The sequence below is a fragment of the Micromesistius poutassou genome, assembly GCF_964030765.1.
Source record: "Micromesistius poutassou genome assembly, chromosome: 5".
Classification (NCBI taxonomy): Eukaryota; Metazoa; Chordata; class Actinopteri; order Gadiformes; family Gadidae; genus Micromesistius; species Micromesistius poutassou.
This window is the reverse complement of record NC_140275.1, coordinates 6,997,647-7,016,467: the sequence shown is the minus strand read 5'-3', so window position 1 is coordinate 7,016,467 and position 18,821 is coordinate 6,997,647. Positions and strand designations below refer to the sequence as shown.

Sequence of the window (18,821 nt, the reverse complement as noted above, 5' to 3'; positions counted from 1 at the left end):
CGGCACTTGATTTAACCAATTACTCAGTTTCATTAGTTTTTTTGTATACTTGTCTACAGCACCTATCTATGAGTGAGCTGGCTAAAAGCTAGTTATAGTTAATAATAGCATGCGGTGTAATGGCATACTGTCATTACCCCAGTCACCCACGTGGTGGCACTCCGGATCTGGATTCCGTTTGGGGTTGCATGTGAATAAACGAGAAGTCCAGTCACACTCACACAATTTGTGTCAGCATTCATTTATTAACCGACACAATAAATGCGTTCAAAAAGTAAATCTCTATTCTCGTCAAAGTAGCTACGAAATGTATAAACCTAGTCCACATTATTATTATAAATAATGAGCATCATTTTACATAGTTAACATATTAGATTACAGACGTAGACCACATTGAACCTTTGGCCATGGAGTACACTGCTCTGTTTCTAACACTGTTACACTGTTTCTAAACTTGACATTTTAGAAAAAAAATATTTTACTTTAGGAAGGACAAACTGCCACTAAAGCCGGCTTCCTTTTTTGAATAATTTCAAAAACATTTGAGAATGTTTAGAATGTGAATATTAACATTAACTAACTTATCACACTCCCATGTGCACCCCGGAGGACAGGCACACAGAGACAGTCCAGCGGCCCGCCGATGTTGGATATGTCCCGTATGCCTGATGACCATAGCTGTGGTCTTCAGAATAGGGCCCAGATAAAGGGGGCTCCTGGAGAGGGGAAGGGGTTTGGTGTTGGCACTGGGAGCTCAGAGCCTGTTCAGTAAGGAAGACCTGAAAGGAGAACACACCTCATTTAGCAAAGCATGCTTGTGTGTGTGTGTGTGTGTGTGTGTGTGTGTAAATAATGTTACTGTGTGTGTACCTGAGGGTTTTCCATCGGTGCTTCTCTGTGTTGTTCTCTGGTCGGTCACTCTCATAGGAGGCGAGGTACAGTGCTAATACACACATATAAACACACACGCATTAATACACACACAGGAACACACTGACCAACACAGTAATATACCCCCATACACGCACACACACACACACACACACACACACACACACACACACACACACACACACACACACACACATTGGAACCATTATTAAAAGCAGCCAAGGGGTGGCTCCCAACCAGCAGACATTAGGATGATGTATTTTGATTGGCTGGTGGTTGGGTTGAGTGAATATAATGGACCTACCATCCTCGTTAAGGACAGGTGTGGTGAGCAGGAAGGTCTGGATCCTGCAGTTAATCTGGAACGGACTCTCCATCGCCTGCCACCGCACCACCTCCCGGAGCAGCCGTGACACTTCCTGTAGCTTCTGCAGGAGGGAGGAAATACTAAATAATAAAGTACTAACTAATACTAAATAGTAAATATAAAGTACTAACTAATACTAAGACATACTAACATCACCAGCTGAGCTGTTGAGCTTCTACAGGGAAGACAAAATACAACCTATACTACTAATATACTAGCATGAAGTTATGCTAACACATACCGACTAAACACATCACCTTCCCAGCTGCCTCAACTGCTCTTAGAGATTTCTCTCAGTAGAGAGAAATACTGACTAATACTAACCAATACTAATACTTACACATACTAATATTTGAAAATACTAACTCATACTAATACTAACACATTACTTACTTATACTTACTCATACTAACACATACTAACTTATAATATTACTGACTAATACTAACACATGCTAATACTAAACAATACTACAGCAAAGAGCAAATACTAATTCAAACTTCTAATAAAGTTCTAATACAAACCAATATTAACAAATACTAACATTAACACACAAAACGAATACACGTACTAATACTAACCCATACAAACAATATAAAACATACTAACACATAAGTTAAACAATACTAACATTGCCTTAAGATAATGGTAGTAATGTGGAAGTACTGTGGTAGTAATGTCATAGTACTGTGGTTATTTTTTTAAATGAGTGTGGTAGAACAACAAAAATAATTGGATTCTGTCCACATAAAGATTAAACCATATGCTCACCACTCAGAATATTGTATGTACACGCAGCTGAGAATAAGACAACTTCCTCATTTTGTTGTTATAACCATGACGACACGGGACCAGATCACATTGGCCAGGGGAGTCGAAGCGCCCAGATTGGCTTAGGTACCATACCGTGAAGTTTACATGTCCATTGGCCAGGCGACTGGGAGAACTCTGGTTGAGGAAGTATAGGTCCTTAATGAACAAGCTGAAGAACGGAATGACAACCTGGGGAGAGAGAGAGAGAGAGAGAGAGAGAGAGAGAGAGAGAGAGAGAGAGAGAGAGAGAGAGAGAGAGAGAGAGAGAGAGAGACAGACAGAGAGAGATGGAGAGAGATGGAGAGAAATGTTTTTACCAAAATTATAAAAAGGGATGTTGTCATCATAAGAGCAGCAGCTAAATCACTGAACTACATAGCTCGCTTCTAGCTATCATTCAGCCAGAGAGTAGCCTTGCTAGCTTCTAGCCACCAATACTAAGTTGACCACATCTTCAAACCTCCGACCGGGACCCTTAAGTGTACTGTTCATGCAAGTGCTTATGTATGCACCACATGTGTGGGCTTATGCCCACACCATAGGCAGTTCCATCAGGATAGAAGTTCTCAATTATTTCAAAACTTACCACACCTAGTGTATGCACCTTTCCAACCCATTGGACAGCACCTCAGCAAACAAAAAATTATGTTCTGTCTTCAAAATATAATTTTTGGTTGATTAAAGGTAAAGGTACCCTCCTAATCGCCCGGTGCTACTTCCTGTAGCCACCACTTGTAGCCACCGAATAATCTGAATATCGTCTGAATATCAATTGACTGTTGAAGTGTGTGCAGAATGCAGCATCTTTTGTGGCCAGCAATGTTCAGAGCGACGCAGTGGTTCCTCACCTTCTCTCTGGGGCTGGTAGCGCTGAGGGACCTCTGCAGAGCACCCTGCAGGGATCTTCTGTAGTTAGAGAAGTTACTGGAAGGATCCATCTGGTGCTGGGGAGAGAGAGTAATGAGTAATTAAATACTATAATGAATAATTAAATAGGAGAACAAAAGAGAAGGCTGGCATGGCTCACAAACTCAACGCAATGAGGGAAGGAAGGAAGTAAGGGTTAAAAGGGACCTGAATGTAAGAGAAAACAATGAAGGTGGAAAATAATAATTAACAATTTATAAGGATACGTACCATTATTATAACATTATAATTAACTGTTATTACAATTTTAATAACTTAGAATTATTATACCTTCTATTCTACCCATGATACTGTTAGAACCAGACAGGACCTACGTACCTCCAGGATATCAAAGGAGGCGGTCTTCACTTTCCCCCACGTCTTTTTCAACCGAGACACAGAACCCATGGTCATCCCAGCTGAAAGAAACACACTTCTGTTTACTGGGTCATAAGTTACAAGTGCACTCATGCACAATTACTTTTATATTTATATTGATATATCTGTATAGTATTTGACATGAGTTTTTGGAGTAGGACAATATATAATTAACACATGCTCTGCTACCATTTGCTAGTCATATGTGTGTGTTTGCATGTGTGTGTGTGTGTGTGTGTGTGTGTGTGTGTGTGTGTGTGTGTGTGTGTGTGTGTGTGTGTGTGTGTGTGTGTGTGTGAGAGAGAGCGCGAGAGAGAGAGAGAATGAGAAAGAGAGAGAGACACACACACACACACAGACTTTTTCTCTCTACCTCTCTCTCTGTCTCAGAGGAGATAGGACAACTGGCAGTCCTACAGTCCCCCCCCCCCCATGTCTACAGACCATCTGTGTGGTTATACACACACACACACACACACACACACACACACACACACACACTACACCCGGCCCAGTCCACCTCATAACAACAGCACAATAACAATAAGAGCAAAAAGAATAATACAAGTGTCTTACAGAGGATGGCCATGAGGGAGTTAAAGTTCCCGATGTTGAAGCATTCTCTCGCCACATCAATGAAAAACTCTGTCACCCTGGCTCTGGTCTTCCTCTTCACAGCCTGCGGAACAACAAAACAAACGCGGAACAAAAACAAATACAAGCCAGTTACTAGCTAGCCACCTAGCATAACTCGACTTAACACACTGCTTCAACTGGAGCAGTATCGTTCAGGTTTTCCCAGTGTGTTTACCATACGATAAGATGAAGGTTATTTACCATGCAGATCTCTGTAGCCACCAGGTAGCTTAGTCTGTTGAACCATTCTACATACACTCCAACGTTGCTTGGCTACAATAACCCAAACAAACAAACAAACATCTGGTTAGCACATAACTGATAACAGAAAAGGCAACAAACTTCACTGATGACTGATAAGCAAACAATATTGATGTAAGCGGTACAGTACACACACATACACATACACATTGCTTAAGGACCCCTCATGGTGTATGGTTGGGACAGCCTGCTCTACATCCTGCACTCCCCTCTGTAGGCGACTGGAGGCAGGGCCTCCAGTCGCCTACAGCAGGGCTGTAGTTCCATGGCCCAGAGTTGTCAACGTCTGGTCTTTTGTGTTGATTTCTCTAAATCTAATTCCATACATTCATCTGTCATTTAGCAGAGGAATCATACATACGCACACAGTGTGTGTGTGTGTGTGTGTGTGTGTGTGTGTGTGTGTGTGTGTGTGTGTGTGTGTGTGTGTGTGTGTGTGTGTGTGTTTTTGCATATGTGTTTACCTGGTTGTTGTCCAGCTGTGGTTTCTGATCCAACGCCTGAATGAATTCCTCAGGGCCGATGTAACTCAGTCTCTCCTGAAGAGAAAACACACACCAGCTAATTGACTGACAATTAAATACAAATATGAGCATTGATTTTACCCTCATTAATCCTGAAGGATCCTCCTGCTATTAGCCCCATCCTCCGCATGTGTCTTCAAGGAGGCAAGAATCGTTTTTTTATATTGGGCTTAGGGTTAGGGTTAGGGTTAGGGTTAGGATTTGTGCTTGGGGTTAGGGTTAGGACTAGGGGTTAGGGTTACAGGTCAGAGCTAGGGATGGTGCTCACCAGCTCAATGTTCGTGAGCTGCTGAGCCAGGGTGAAGGGGTCGTTGCAGATGGCCAGCAAGTCCCTCTGGGCCCGGGGCTTGGTCTCCATCACCCTCCGGCACTCGGCTGTCACGCTCCTGACCCTCAACAGGACCTCCTGGTACCGGCTCTGCACCGCCACGCTCTGCATCACATCCTGGAGGATCTGGCCCAACGCCTTTCTAGAGACCTAGAGAGGGTACGACCATTCATTACCATCTGCAACCTTAATCCTAACCCTAACCCCCTAACGCCAACGCTACTGACCCTAACCCCTTACCCTAACCCCTAACCCTAACCCCTGACCCTAACCCCTTAATGCTAACGCTCCTGACCCTAACCCCTTACCCTAACCCCTAACCCTAACCCCTGACCCTAACCCCTTAATGCTAACGCTCCTGACCCTAACCCCTGACCCTAACCCCCTAACGCCAACGCTACTGACCCTAACCCCTTACCCTAACCCCTAACCCTAACCCCTGACCCTAACCCCTTAATGCTAACACTCCTGACACTAACCCAAATGCCAACACTCCTGACCCTAAACCCTGACCTTAACCCCTAACTCCTTAACACCAACACTCCTGACCCTAACCCTAACCCTAACCCCTGACCCTAACACCAACGCTCCTGACCCCAACCCCTGACCCTTACCCTCCTAACTGTAACCCCTGACCCTAACCCCTGACCCTTAACTCTAACCCCTTACTCTAACCCCTTACCCTAACCCCTTACCCTAACCTCTGACCCTTACCCTCCTGACCCTAACCTAACTCTAACCCTCCTAGCTCTACCACTAAACCTAACATCCCTACCCCTCTTAATGTAATGTTGAATAATGTAATGTAACGGGTTAGAATTCCCAACAGTTTAAAGATTCTCATGAACTAGGCATGGGCAAAACTATTATTTTCCGGGAATCAGTTCTTTCAGTTCCCTTCACTATCACAAATCGTTTGTTTGATTTGTTCGTTCAGTTCATTAAGTCATATGGTCTGTTACATCATTTGGCAGGGAATCTCAGGTGTCTGGCCTCACCACTTTGCTTTTAAATATGAGGTACACCAGAAGGACTCAGATGGTGACGATGCCCGGAAAACAGCAAATTTATGTAGCATTAGCCTACGATGCCGCTAGCTGCTAATTTGGTGTACAGTAGTGGGTTAGTGTTCATGGTCTGGGTATTGGGGTCTGGGTTGAGCTCAGGGGTCAGACCTGGTCTACGGTGGCCAGGCGCTGGGTGAGGTCCTTCAGGCCGCTCATCATCCTCTCATCCCGGAAGTCTTGAGGGAAGCTGCCCGCCCACTCCCTCAGCAGCTGCACCATTTTGGGAGCCAGCTCCGCCATCCTCATCTACAATGAATTAGTAATGATAATCATACTTCTTTTATTAACACCTAGTATTGAGGCAAGAGTTCATTAATCCTCCTACTGAAGAAATCTTCAGTGGGAATACAATGGTTGAATCCGATTTTATATGGTTACAATATTACATCCACAACAATGAACAGTTTAGTGGGAGTCTTTTGTAACTCCTTCATACATATCAATCTGTTCCATGAATCTGTTCTGTGACTCTAACCTGACTGTAATCTTATAACATGGACAGCCTGTGAAGCAGATAACCCTGCACTCCTGTAAAGGCCCGTCGGTGGCTGGGCCTGATAGAGGGGTGTTGTACCTGGTCAGCCTGGGGGTCGTCGTGTCGCGGCTCCAAAGCCAGCCGGCAGACGGTGACCATGAGCTGGGAGGGAGGGAGGAAGAGCCGGGAGCTGAGTAGGAAGGTGAAGATGTACGTCCTCTGAAAATGACAGGTTTAAGGTTAAGGGAAGATATGATGGTAAAGGGTTGGTTAGGGTAGATATGGTTGATTGTGGGTAGAGATGGTCAGTTCAGGGTGAATATTGTTGACTGTGGGTAGTGAGTTGAAGGCAGATGTGCTTGGTTAAGGGTAGAAATAATGGTTAAGGGTTGGTTAAGGGTCGACAGGTTAAAGGCTAAGGGAGACTCACGTCAGGGTAGTAATCGAGCGTTGGGACCAGTCGCTGGATGAGGGCATCTAGCGACCCAGACACCAACTGAGTATCATGGTAACAGAGGCTGGGGTGGTCCTGCTGGTTGCTATGGTAACAGTGGCTGGGGTAGTCCTGGTCCCCTGTGGTCTGGGACCATTTGACCCGACCTGCACCCTGCAGGCCCGAGAGGGGCGGAGTCTGGGGCATGCTGGAGGAATACAGTAGAGAGGGTTCAGGGGATTTCCTAATGGGATAAAGATAGATATACAATTGCTAAAGATAGATACAAAGCATGTGATATGAGTAATTTTCCTGTGTGATTAAAAGGAAAGAGGAAGTCAAATGAGAAACTAAAATACTGGTCTTGGGATTGTTTAGATCATACCTCAATCTGGGTTCCTTTATCAGATTTATGGTGTAAATATTTGATATTGCTACGTTACATTCTTTAATAGTGTCATCGATAGCGTGAATGAATTAAGGATAGGAATTAAGGTTAGGATCAAAGTCAGTTTCAGTAATTTATCGGTGACTGGGCATCAATTTTCTCACTAAAACACAGAGCACTGGAAAAAACTAGAATCAATAAACGGTGCAGTTCTACGTGGCTGTAACACCGTCAGTATGTGATTCAAAAGGACAGTCCCTCTCACCCAGCCAGAGCATCCATCACCGATTGATGAAGTAGACAGCTATCAAGTGATTTAGGCCAGAGGTCCCCAGCCTTTGACTTGAGGTGTTTCACTATATTGTCATCAAGATCTATCACAGACCACCTCATATGCAAATAGTAAAAAAATAAATAAATACACATGCAGTGGCTGAGCAAAGAATGCCAGTGGGCCATACACCATCATTACTGACAGTGAGGAGATAAAGTCAGCAGCGCTGCCTACTTGTGTGTTTATTTATCAAACACAAATTAACAAAAAACATCAGTGTAAAACAAGACAATGTTATACAATGTATGACATTGTTAACATTGTTAACTACACTATGTTTTAAATAATAACAAGGCGTAATACTATATTAACTGAACAACATTTTCAATATTTCTATTTTAAATGATACATATCATTTTTACTATTAATGTTAATGTGTCTAATTCAAGAATACAATCCCATGTATCCTCATGTACCACTGGGGGTACATGAGGCTCCTTCAGTAATGTGTGACAGTACTGAAGGACCCTCATGTACCCCCAGTGGTACGCGTAACACAGATTGAAAAACACTGATTTAGGCAATCTGGTCAACAACGTTTGCAGAGTCGAAAAGGGACAAAATTAATCTTCATCCACTTTTGCGAGTGGGTAGTAATTAAAAAATTGTATGACTACTTATTCATTAAATAGCCTACAAATGAATTTTTTTTTTGTCAGAACAGCAGTCTGTTCATTAGAAGACGATTATTGATTAGTATTCATAGTTGGCCTGCAATAGTCTCACCTGAATGTAATACTTCTGTGTCTTGAGATCGATAAATACTTCTCAAGGCAGAGCGAAACCTCCACAGAAACACCAACTCTAGTTCAATCAGGTACAGTAGACAGTAGTAGTAGTAGTGTACGGTGGAGTGGACAGCAGCAGTCTGAGCGGCTGTGTGGTGATGACTGTGCATAGATATATATACTGACTGAGGAGCCGACCAGAGCCCTGGAGAGCGTCATCTTTAGTCCAACCACGCCCACCTCGCTCTCTGTTCCGCTTATCACTTTCTATTTCACACACTGACATTACCACCGTGGAGATTTCCCCGAAAATGATTTTCCGCTACGTGGATATCCCCATTGTCTTTCGCTACGCAGCGACACCTCATACACGTAGTATAGCCCAAATATGGGCATAGCATAGGCCTATGTAGGCGCAATGTTCAAAAGACATCCCACCTTCTGGCCAGGTGCAGGACAAATTAAGTAGTCAGAGCCCGTCTAACAGGATCGAGGGTTTAATGATGTCCAAGCACATGTCCAAGCCCATAGTACTATATCAATAGGACTACTATAGTACTATATCAGTAGGCTTACTATAGTACTATAGCAGTAGACCTATTATAGTACTATATACTACTAATAGTACTATAGCAGTAGGCCTACTATAGTACAATATCAGTAGGACTACTGTAGTACTAAAGCAGTAGGCCTATAGTCCCCCCAGTCATTTTAAGGCAAAATGGGGGTCAACATAGAACAAATTGCAACAGAAGTAAACTCAACTGATTTTGTATCCTCAATATGTCCTGAGTAAAGAATCCCATTAGGGGAAAGTTTTTAAAAAGACCCAAATATATCCTATTCATACGCCTATTCATTATTTTTCTCACGTGAAGAGGGTAAACAATTTAACATTTAGATATCACTATGAAAATTAGTTTATTTCTTACAGTTTTTGGAAATTGTTTGTTAACCGTGGTGATGTTTGGCTTGTTGTGGGCTGTCTGTCAGCATCCGCCGTGGTTGGACGAATGTGCTTTGTGTATGTGTTCAATGATGTATCTCTGATCGTATTTTCTGTAGATGGATGGTTAAATAATGTCACACCACGATCGGTCATAGCCTATTGCAGGCTCTCATTTGCAAGTGCACTGATTGCGTGCCAGTCTCCGATAGGCTATATACCTGGCATTTATTCAGTTGATTGATAAATTGATAAGTGCGCCAGATTGGTGCCAATTATTGTCGTGTTTGCATTGTAAGGCACAACTTTGCCGCTCCTTGTTATAAAACAACGTGCATCCAAACAACTTTAGCCAATGCAGCCTCCTATGTCAGTGTTGCTTTACGAATACTATAGCATATCGGATTATCAAAAATTGTTAAGTGTGTGCGTGTGTGTGTTGTCATGTAGGCTATAGACTTATTGTCTTGGCTTGCATTGTAATGATAGGCCTACTGCATATTGAGAAAATGTATATCGGTAGCCCTATTGCGCATACTGACTGGTATTTCGCACACTGGTTATAGCCTACCGGTATTTTTTTGAAAGAGATATGTAGGCTAGTTGAGATAATATCGCCATACCGGTATATTATATATTATTTTGATGTTGCCTTGCGGAGGACTGCCCATTTCTCCGACGCTCCATTTTTCCTTTATTTCGAAAAAAATAAACCCTCTGCTCCGACATCCCATTGTTCCGACCATATAGGCTTTTGTGGATCACCTCCCATAATCTAAGATCTGAATAATCAAGCCGGGGCTAAGATTCGGATCTTAGCTCCGCAGTCGGAGCGCCCCGCAGCACGCAGTGAGCGCCACAATTGGACCTCAACAGTGGCGCTCACATCACATAATCTGAACGAGTTCACGTTCAAGTTCTTTGTTTGCAAATGGGTTGCGTTCAGTTCAAAGTTCACAGAAAAATGAACGTGTTCAATGAACGCGTTCTTTTGAACTCGTTCATGCACAACACTGACTGACTATCAGTCTGGAGGGGTGTAGGAAGGGCAGTAAAGGGCCATCTTTATGGAGGACGTAAATCAACACTGGGCTGTATGCTGCCTTCACTGAGGGGTTGAAAACACGCCAGCTGGTTTATTGTCTTCTCTTCTCCTGGCCTCCACACGGCACAACCATCAACAAACACACACGTTCATACCATCTGCCGAAGAGAGAGTAAGAAGCAAAGATTACCAGGGAAGACCCTGGGCAAATTTTTAACTATTACATAAATATAGTCATAAACATGTAGGCAGTAGATTCTAGCAGCTCTGCTATTGGCTAATCACCCCGGAATGGAAGAAGAAGAGAAGTTGACACCACACTACTGTTTCTGTGTGGCTGGATGTTGGGTATTTTGGTCTGGTGGTGTAGACTGTTCTGGAAGTGTTTAAATCAAAGGATATTCTTTATTCAATTATCACATCTCCATTTATTTCCAACAAATAGCAGTTGACCAAAATAAAATTACAAACTAGAGAATACAATTAAATAGAACGCACACACTCTCTCACACACACGCACGCACGCACGCACGCACGCACACACACACACACACACACACACACACACACACACACACACACACACACACACACACACACACACACACACACACACACACACACACACACCACACACACACACACACACACCGCTATGTTAGTAACATTCCTATAAACTAATAATGTCTTTGATGTAAAGTTGCAATATTCCTCTGTTGAAACACATTCATCAATTATGAATTATGAACCGTTAACCATATTCCTTTCTAAAACTACATTTGTCAGCGTCAGCTTGTTTAGCAATGGCGCCCCCAAGTGGTTCAAATGGGAATCCCATTCTAACTGAAGCTTGTCCTACAATGTAAACAAAGAATACTATTACAAAATCATTAGATTACACCCTAACTAATATCTCTGTAGTAATAATAATAATAATAATAATAATGATAATAATAATAATATTGCAGACTCTAATCCTAAACAATATAATATTTTTGCACGTCCATGTGAATGTGACGCGCAGGAAATATGCCATCGTTATTTCCGCCTTACAGGGATCAGCTGTTTGTTGTGTTTCCAAACAGAAAGTGGCGTCAGATGGTCCCCAGACTTCTGGGAGAACCGGAGACTTTCTGCTGTCATGGAGGAGATCATTCAACACCCCGTAGAGGAGGGGATGGAGGAGAGAAAGAGGAGTGAGACGTCCTCCTTCTTGGAGAGTCTCTCGGAACACAGGAGTACACAGAGAAATACGCACGGCAGTACGCAGTCCTCCCAACGCCTCCTGGCGTACAGCGACGCCTTGATCTCCATCATAGCCACTGTCATGGTAGGCAATAAATAAACAAACAAACAAACAAACAAACAAACAAACATACACAAGGAGGACCTGTCCCGGGTTTAGGCATAGTAGTGCGTAGCCTACTGCGCACTGCGGATGTCGGTGCCGTTAAAATCAGGTAGGTCGCATTGGTCGCTGTGTTGGTCGCTTGTCTGGCTGCTTTTGGTCTCTGTGGTCGCTGGCTGGCAGTCTCGTGGGCGGTCGTTAATCAGTTAATTTGCTGTTATGTTATTAACGTTTTTTGCACAGTTGAAGTAGGCTACCAGAAAGCCATGATCTCTGGCGAAAGCTACCTACAACTCTTTATTGCTAATATTATTTTAATATTTTTCTATTGAAGTACAATTTCAAATGATGTAATCGTTGCTTTATCAGTATCAATAAATATATTAGTTGTCATTTGCGGCGTATTCAAATAATGTATTTTATATATTAGCCTATTTGTTTTGTTAAATGACATAAGCCTAATAAGATACATTATGTACAAAGTTCTCAGTCATAGAGTAATATAGTTCCATATAAGTTCAGTAGATGCCAAATAAATGATGAACAAATGTCCCAGTGGTACCAGCGGTAGTGACTCTAGGTCAGTAATCAAGAGGTTGCTAGTTCTATTCTCTCCTCAGTCTGATTTATTTTTGCTCTTTTAGTCAAACTTATTGACGCAATCGACCTCTTTCATTTTAACATTTTAGTATGATGTTAGTAGGCCTATGATGATATAACCTATGTTAGGTGTCGGCTGGCTGCTGGCTCTGGCAGGCTGACCGACTCATAGGCTATATAATATATAAAATACAATTTTTGAATACGCCGAAAATGACAACTAATATATTTTATTGATACTGATACGATTACACGATACACGATTAGGCCTACATAATTTTATAATATATAAAATATTAAAATAATATTAGCAATAAAGAGTTGTAGGCTAGGTAGCTTTCGCCAGAGATCATATGGCTTTCTGGTACTTATACTGTGCAAAAAACGTTAATAACATGCAAATTGACTGATTAAAGACCGCCCAGAGACTTTGAGCGACCAAGCCCGCCAGCGACCACAGCGACCAAAAGCAGCCAGACGAGCGACCAACACAGCGACCAATGCGACCTACGTTGCGATGCGTGTCGTTGGTCACGGTCGGAGACCGGCATTAAGTTAGTTTAACATTCAACATTCATTTGACATTCAAAATATAAACCTATTATGTGCTTCAACCGTTTGGGTGAACGATGTCAAACCAACTGTGCAACATATAGAATAATATTCCTCATCTGCCACAAGGCTTATTTTTCAAATATATTTCTTCGGCTATTTTTTACAATTAAAATAAATAAATAAACGTATTATACTCCTTGACCTTTTGACCTCATGATGTCAAACCAACTGTATAACACAGATATGACCATCCCTCATCTGCCACAAGGCTTATTTTTCAAATATATTTTACAATTAAAATAAATAAATAAACGTATTATACTCCTTGACCTTTTGACCTCATGATGTCAAACCAACTGTATAAGACAGATATGACCATCCCTCATCTGCCACAAGGCTTATTTTTCAAATATATTTCTTCGGCTATTTTTTACAATTAAAATAAATAAATAAACGTATTATGCTCCTTGACCTTTTGACCTCATGATGTCAAACCAACTGTATAAGACAGATATGACCATCCCTCATCTGCCACAAGGCTTATTTTTCAAATATATTTCTTCGGCTATTTTTTACAATTAAAATAAATAAATAAACGTATTATGCTCCTTGACCTTTTGACCTCATGATGTCAAACCAACTGTATAACACAGATATGACCATCCCTCATCTGCCACAAGGCTTATTTTTCAAATATATTTCTTCGGCTATTTTTTACAATTAAAATAAATAAATAAACGTATTATACTCCTTGACCTTTTGACCTCATGATGTCAAACCAACTGTATAAGACAGATATGAACATCCCTCATCTGCCACAAGGCTTATTTTTCAAATATATTTCTTCGGCTATTTTTTACAATTAGAATAAATAAATAAACGTATTATGCTCCCTGAGCATTTGACCTCATGATGTCAAACCAACTGTATAACACAGATACAGACATCCATCATGTGCCACAAGGTTAAATATTCAAATATATTTCTTCGGCTATTTTTTTTTTTTTTTTTTAAATATGTTTCTACCCATAGGTACCAGGACAGAAGGAAAGAAGAAGGAAAGGAAATAATGATAGAGTTCTGATAGTTCTGCCTTGTTTATGTTACATTTGTTATATTTTTGTGCCATGAAGATTTTGAAAATAATACTAAAATAAGAGGAAAAAAAGAAGTCTGATTTCTTAACCATTATTTGGAACTCAGGACAATGACCCCAAATAGAAAAGGAAACTATTAGGCTATGTCTAATAGGTCAAGGAGCATAATATGTTTATTTATTTATTTTAAAGCAGAAGTGAGTGGTCCGGTCGTTTTCGCTAATGCTGCGTTCCAGGCAGGCTTTTGAAATCGTAAATTACAGCTTCAAGTCACAACTTACGACTTTGTAGCGTTTCAGGCAACCCACTCGTGTTTTTCCGACCTGTTTTACCGGTGAAAGTCACTATAACGGCCACTCGTAACTTCCGACCGGTGAACTCGTACCAGATCGAACTGGTACCACTTCACGGTCGGAAAAATACGAGTTTCCTTGAACGCACCATAACAGTCCTCGTCGCTACGTCACCACATTCACGGCGTTCCTTGGCTGCACACACAGCCCTGCATGCCGTTCTCTCTCCTCATTGGATAAAAACTGTAGGATACGATAAATGTTTTCTCTTCGGCTCAGAGCAGAGCAGAGGGACTGAGAGACCCGTGTTTCAGTCCAAACACTCTATGTAAGTGATTGCTGTCGGAAGATATAACTATTTAAGACTTATATTAACACAAATATATCACTCACTTCTGCTTTAATTGTAAAAAATAGCCGAAGAAATATATTTGAAAAATAAGCCTTGTGGCAGATGAGGGATGTTCATATCTGTGTTATACAGTTGGTTTGACATCTTGAGGTCAAAAGGTCAAGGAGCATAATACGTTTATTTATTTATTTTAATTGTAAAAAATAGCCGAAGAAATATATTTGAAAAATAAGCCTTGTGGCAGATGAGGGATGGTCATATCTGTCTTATACAGTTGGTTTGACATCATGAGGTCAAAAGGTCAAGGAGTATAATACGTTTATTTATTTATTTTAATTGTAAAATATATTTGAAAAATAAGCCTTGTGGCAGATGAGGGATGGTCATATCTGTGTTATACAGTTGGTTTGACATCATGAGGTCAAAAGGTCAAGGAGTATAATACGTTTATTTATTTATTTTAATTGTAAAAAATAGCCGAAGAAATATATTTGAAAAATAAGCCTTGTGGCAGATGAGGAATATTAATCTATATGTTGCACAGTTGGTTTGACATCGTTCACCCAAACGGTTGAAGCACATAATAGGTTTATATTTTGAATGTCAAATGAATGTTGAATGTTAAACTAACTTAATGCCGGTCTCACGGAGCTCGGCCTTCCTCGTTAAAATAGCATTTATAATCGTTTACTACTTTAACGGCACCGACAATCCAAAAAGCCAGTCGAAACTAGATGGAAAATGTGTGTAGTTCAAAACATGACACAGCTTTTACTTCTTCGCCACGTACATAGTTTGTTATGTACGATCATTCAAAAAACCCATGTTATTTCCCACAGACATTTGACCAAGGGAACCGGAGACTCGGCCCCGATTTAAAAATGTACGCAGCGACTGTTCAACGTGTTAATAAAACCTTTCCTCTTTACAGATTCTACCTGTCGCGCACACCAATATTGGAGACGATGAGGTAATCAACGAATAGTATAAATTGAGCCAACTATTGGAGATGACTATAGGTCTGTGCAGGGGCGTAGCACCAAATTCTGGGCCCTATATACAAGAAGTCCTGATGCCCCCCCCCCCCCCCCCCCCCCCCCCCACAATTATGTTTTACTAGCAGGCAGCTAGGATGATATAGGCATTTTGTAATGCAATGACGTCTGCGGCTAACTAGCCTATATGCCATAGGTATTATTTATCATGTAGCCTAATAACGGCTTAGTATTAATTTTATATTAGGTTGCTTTAAATCAGTAGCCTGCTGTTGCAATATTAGCCTACCGTACACTTTATTTATCCTTTACCTTAATAACCAAGGCCTCATCATTTGAAAGTGAAGCCGATTGTCTGCTCTTGCTTTGGGTTGTCTCTGTTCGTTTTAGCAATGATAACGGAGTTAAGAATGGGGTTTCATCTTGTGTGTTTAAACGTTTGTGCTCACCTTTCTTAGAAAATAAGTTAGTCAGAACCTGACTTCCTCAATTTTGTCTTCCCTGTCTTTCTTCACCTTTCTCTTCTGAGAGCCAGACTTCAATTTATTTAACTGTGGCATGACATTTAGTTATGTTATTAAACTATTTGAGCAACAATAAAAAAATACAAAAAACAAACCAATTATTTTTTTAATTTCTCTAATTTCCTCCCCCCCCCCCCCCCCCAAGCCTGTCCCACTTACACCCGCAGTCCGTCAGCCCTGGGTCTGTGCACGTTCCATGGTTGTAGATTGCTATTTAAATACCACTAAATGTAGGATAAATGAATGAAGAGCCTATATCTCACATTTGTCACCCAATGAGACAGGCCAACTGTAACAGTGTATAGGCCTGCAATAGTTTAATAACTACACTATAGTTTGTACCACCATATATCTTTAATCCTGACCTTAACTGCCTTTTAGGAGTTGAAGGAGAGTGTTCAAGTTTTGTTGACCACAAAAATTGGCGTTTATTTAATGACATTCCTAATCGTCACCGTGGCCTGGGCCGCCCACGTCAGGTCAGTCTGCTGTGGTTTTTGTGTTACTGTTTATTGTGTTCATTGGGTTGTAGCCAACTTGAATGTGTTGTAGTCTAAGGTTGTATAGGTTACAAATCACTGAAGTAGCCTTGATTAAACATTTGAGTGTAATTTGGCTACCTGTAGGAAGATGATTTAGTACTATACGCTGCTGTACAGTATTTTGTTGCTCTTCTTTTGGGTGAGTGGTGGTCTTTTTTCTGCAGGTTATTTCAGGTGATCGTATGCATCGATGACTGCCTGGCTCTCCTCAACCTGGTACATATTATCCTCCTCAGGGGCCTTCTACTGTATCTCAATATGGTGTTAGTGTGGGAGATAGTGTGACAGTCGGTATGGATTTAGTATTTGAGTATGTTTGTTTGTAAGTTAGTATGGGAGTAAGTATGAGTTAGTATGTATAAGTTAGTATGGAGTATTTAGTAAGAATGAGTCAGTATGGGAGTTGGCATTGAGGTTGAGTCAGTATGGAGTTAGTATGTGTCAAAAGGGAGTATGGGAGTTGGTAAGGAGTTAGTATATGGTTAGCATTGAGTATGTATTAATATGTGTATCAGTATGTATGCGTGTTGATGTGTGTATGCATGTTGGTATGTGTCCACTATCTTCCCCCATGTATTGCATGTAGCCAGTTACACGTAGCCTGTCCTTAGAACGTCCTCCTATGTTTCAGGCCTGTATGATGCTGATCACCTTCCTCCCGTACACAGTAAGTACAACACACAGTCTGCTCATCAACAATCACCCCTAACCTCTAACCATCACCCCTAACTTCTAACCCCTAACCTCTAACCATCACCCCTAACCTCTAACCTCTAACCATCACCCTTCTCCCTGTTGCTCTAAAGAACAGTTAGTACGGTTCATAAGGTTTCCAGTTTACCGCTCTGCACACTAAGACACATTTTGATCTAGTTTTGCCTCTGTATGCTAAATGGTTATTTATCAGAGCTTAGACATTTCATAACAATAATGAATTGGATTCATTTAGTGTGTGTGTTGACATCTCCTCTACTACCAAGGTGTAGCACCCATCTTGGTAATTCTCTGCAGACAAGATTTGCCAAAACTCTCAGGACACAATGGTTATCACAGTGGAGGGGGGAGGAATGAGGCTATCCATTTAAAAACTAGGATATGATTAGGTGCTCAGGTTGGAACAAGGTTCCAGGTTTGGTCATTTTTACCAAGACAGCGGGGTAAGCACCCCTTCTCTTGCGATAACTGCTATGGGATCTCCAGTGACCACAGGGAGTCGGGAGCTCTGTATAACGTCCAGGAGACGGTGCTCTGGGACAGGACACAGGAGGTTCCCTAGGGATGAGCTCCGGCTCCCTCCACAAAGTCTAGAAGCTCAGCTTTCAGAGAGGGCAGCTGTGCTGATAGTGCAGATAGCCATGGTGCTGTCCTCACTTTTAACCTTCTGAGCTCAGTTTTCGCTGATGGCGACGTTTCCGGAGAACCACCTGGGGATCCTGCTGTTCTGCGGCTGTGTGATGGTCATCGGCCTGATCCAGGTACAGCTTCACAGTCCTCATCCTCGGGCATGGGACCAGAAATCCATTGTCTGATTTGTCAGAATTCACGAAAATCCTTATCCTTACCGTCCAGGCGTTGGTGGTGGTCTACGCCTTCAGTAGACCCTTCCTGCTGAAGGAGCAGATCCAGACCTCAGAGGACCTGAAGGTCTACAAACACCACATCCTGCAGGTCATCCTCAAGGTTCCTGTCATGTGCTTCCTGGCCAGCATCTTCTCCTTCATATTCCTCCAACTGGTATGTCCCCCCCCCCTCCTCATGGAGGTCTTTATTGTACAGGGGGATTGATTCTAAAAGTCTGTTCATAGTTATTTGCTTGTGCTTCCTTTTTAATCTGCAGAAGTTTTCCCAGATTTTCATTGTATTGCCAACCAGAACTCGATTGGCTGCTCCATTATGTTGGGGTCGGTGAATAAATAAGTGTGCTTACAGAAAGGCTTTTATAGATTCTTTGACCATGTCATGAACTACAACATGATGTATGCAAAGTCTGAAGGT

At 41.7% G+C, this 18,821-nt stretch overlaps 2 protein-coding genes across 2 annotated transcripts in view; one reads left to right on the top strand and one right to left on the bottom strand.

Moving 5' to 3' along the window:
* Positions 1-280: 280 nt before the first annotated feature.
* On the bottom strand, positions 281-8,660 carry rasgef1ba (RasGEF domain family, member 1Ba). Its single transcript, XM_084467897.1, has 14 exons — positions 8,528-8,660; positions 7,077-7,287; positions 6,746-6,865; positions 6,280-6,417; positions 5,045-5,254; positions 4,717-4,791; positions 4,193-4,264; positions 3,932-4,034; positions 3,317-3,396; positions 2,920-3,015; positions 2,165-2,260; positions 1,196-1,319; positions 871-943; positions 281-779 (listed from the first exon to the last, which is right to left on the bottom strand). Exons 2-14 carry the CDS (start codon positions 7,284-7,286, stop codon positions 755-757), a joined length of 1,422 nt encoding a protein of 473 aa, XP_084324023.1. The 5' UTR covers position 7,287; positions 8,528-8,660; the 3' UTR covers positions 281-754.
* Positions 8,661-11,608: 2,948 nt separating this feature from the next.
* Positions 11,609-18,821, top strand: part of tmem175 (transmembrane protein 175) — a 10,889-nt gene continuing 3,676 nt past the window's right edge. Inside the window, exons 1-7 of the mRNA XM_084468322.1 lie at positions 11,609-11,850; positions 15,697-15,735; positions 16,666-16,763; positions 16,991-17,042; positions 17,458-17,493; positions 18,218-18,301; positions 18,396-18,560. Coding sequence (XP_084324448.1) covers positions 11,662-11,850; positions 15,697-15,735; positions 16,666-16,763; positions 16,991-17,042; positions 17,458-17,493; positions 18,218-18,301; positions 18,396-18,560 — 663 coding nt within the window. The 5' untranslated portion in view covers positions 11,609-11,661. The remainder of the gene's footprint in view (positions 11,851-15,696; positions 15,736-16,665; positions 16,764-16,990; positions 17,043-17,457; positions 17,494-18,217; positions 18,302-18,395; positions 18,561-18,821) is intronic.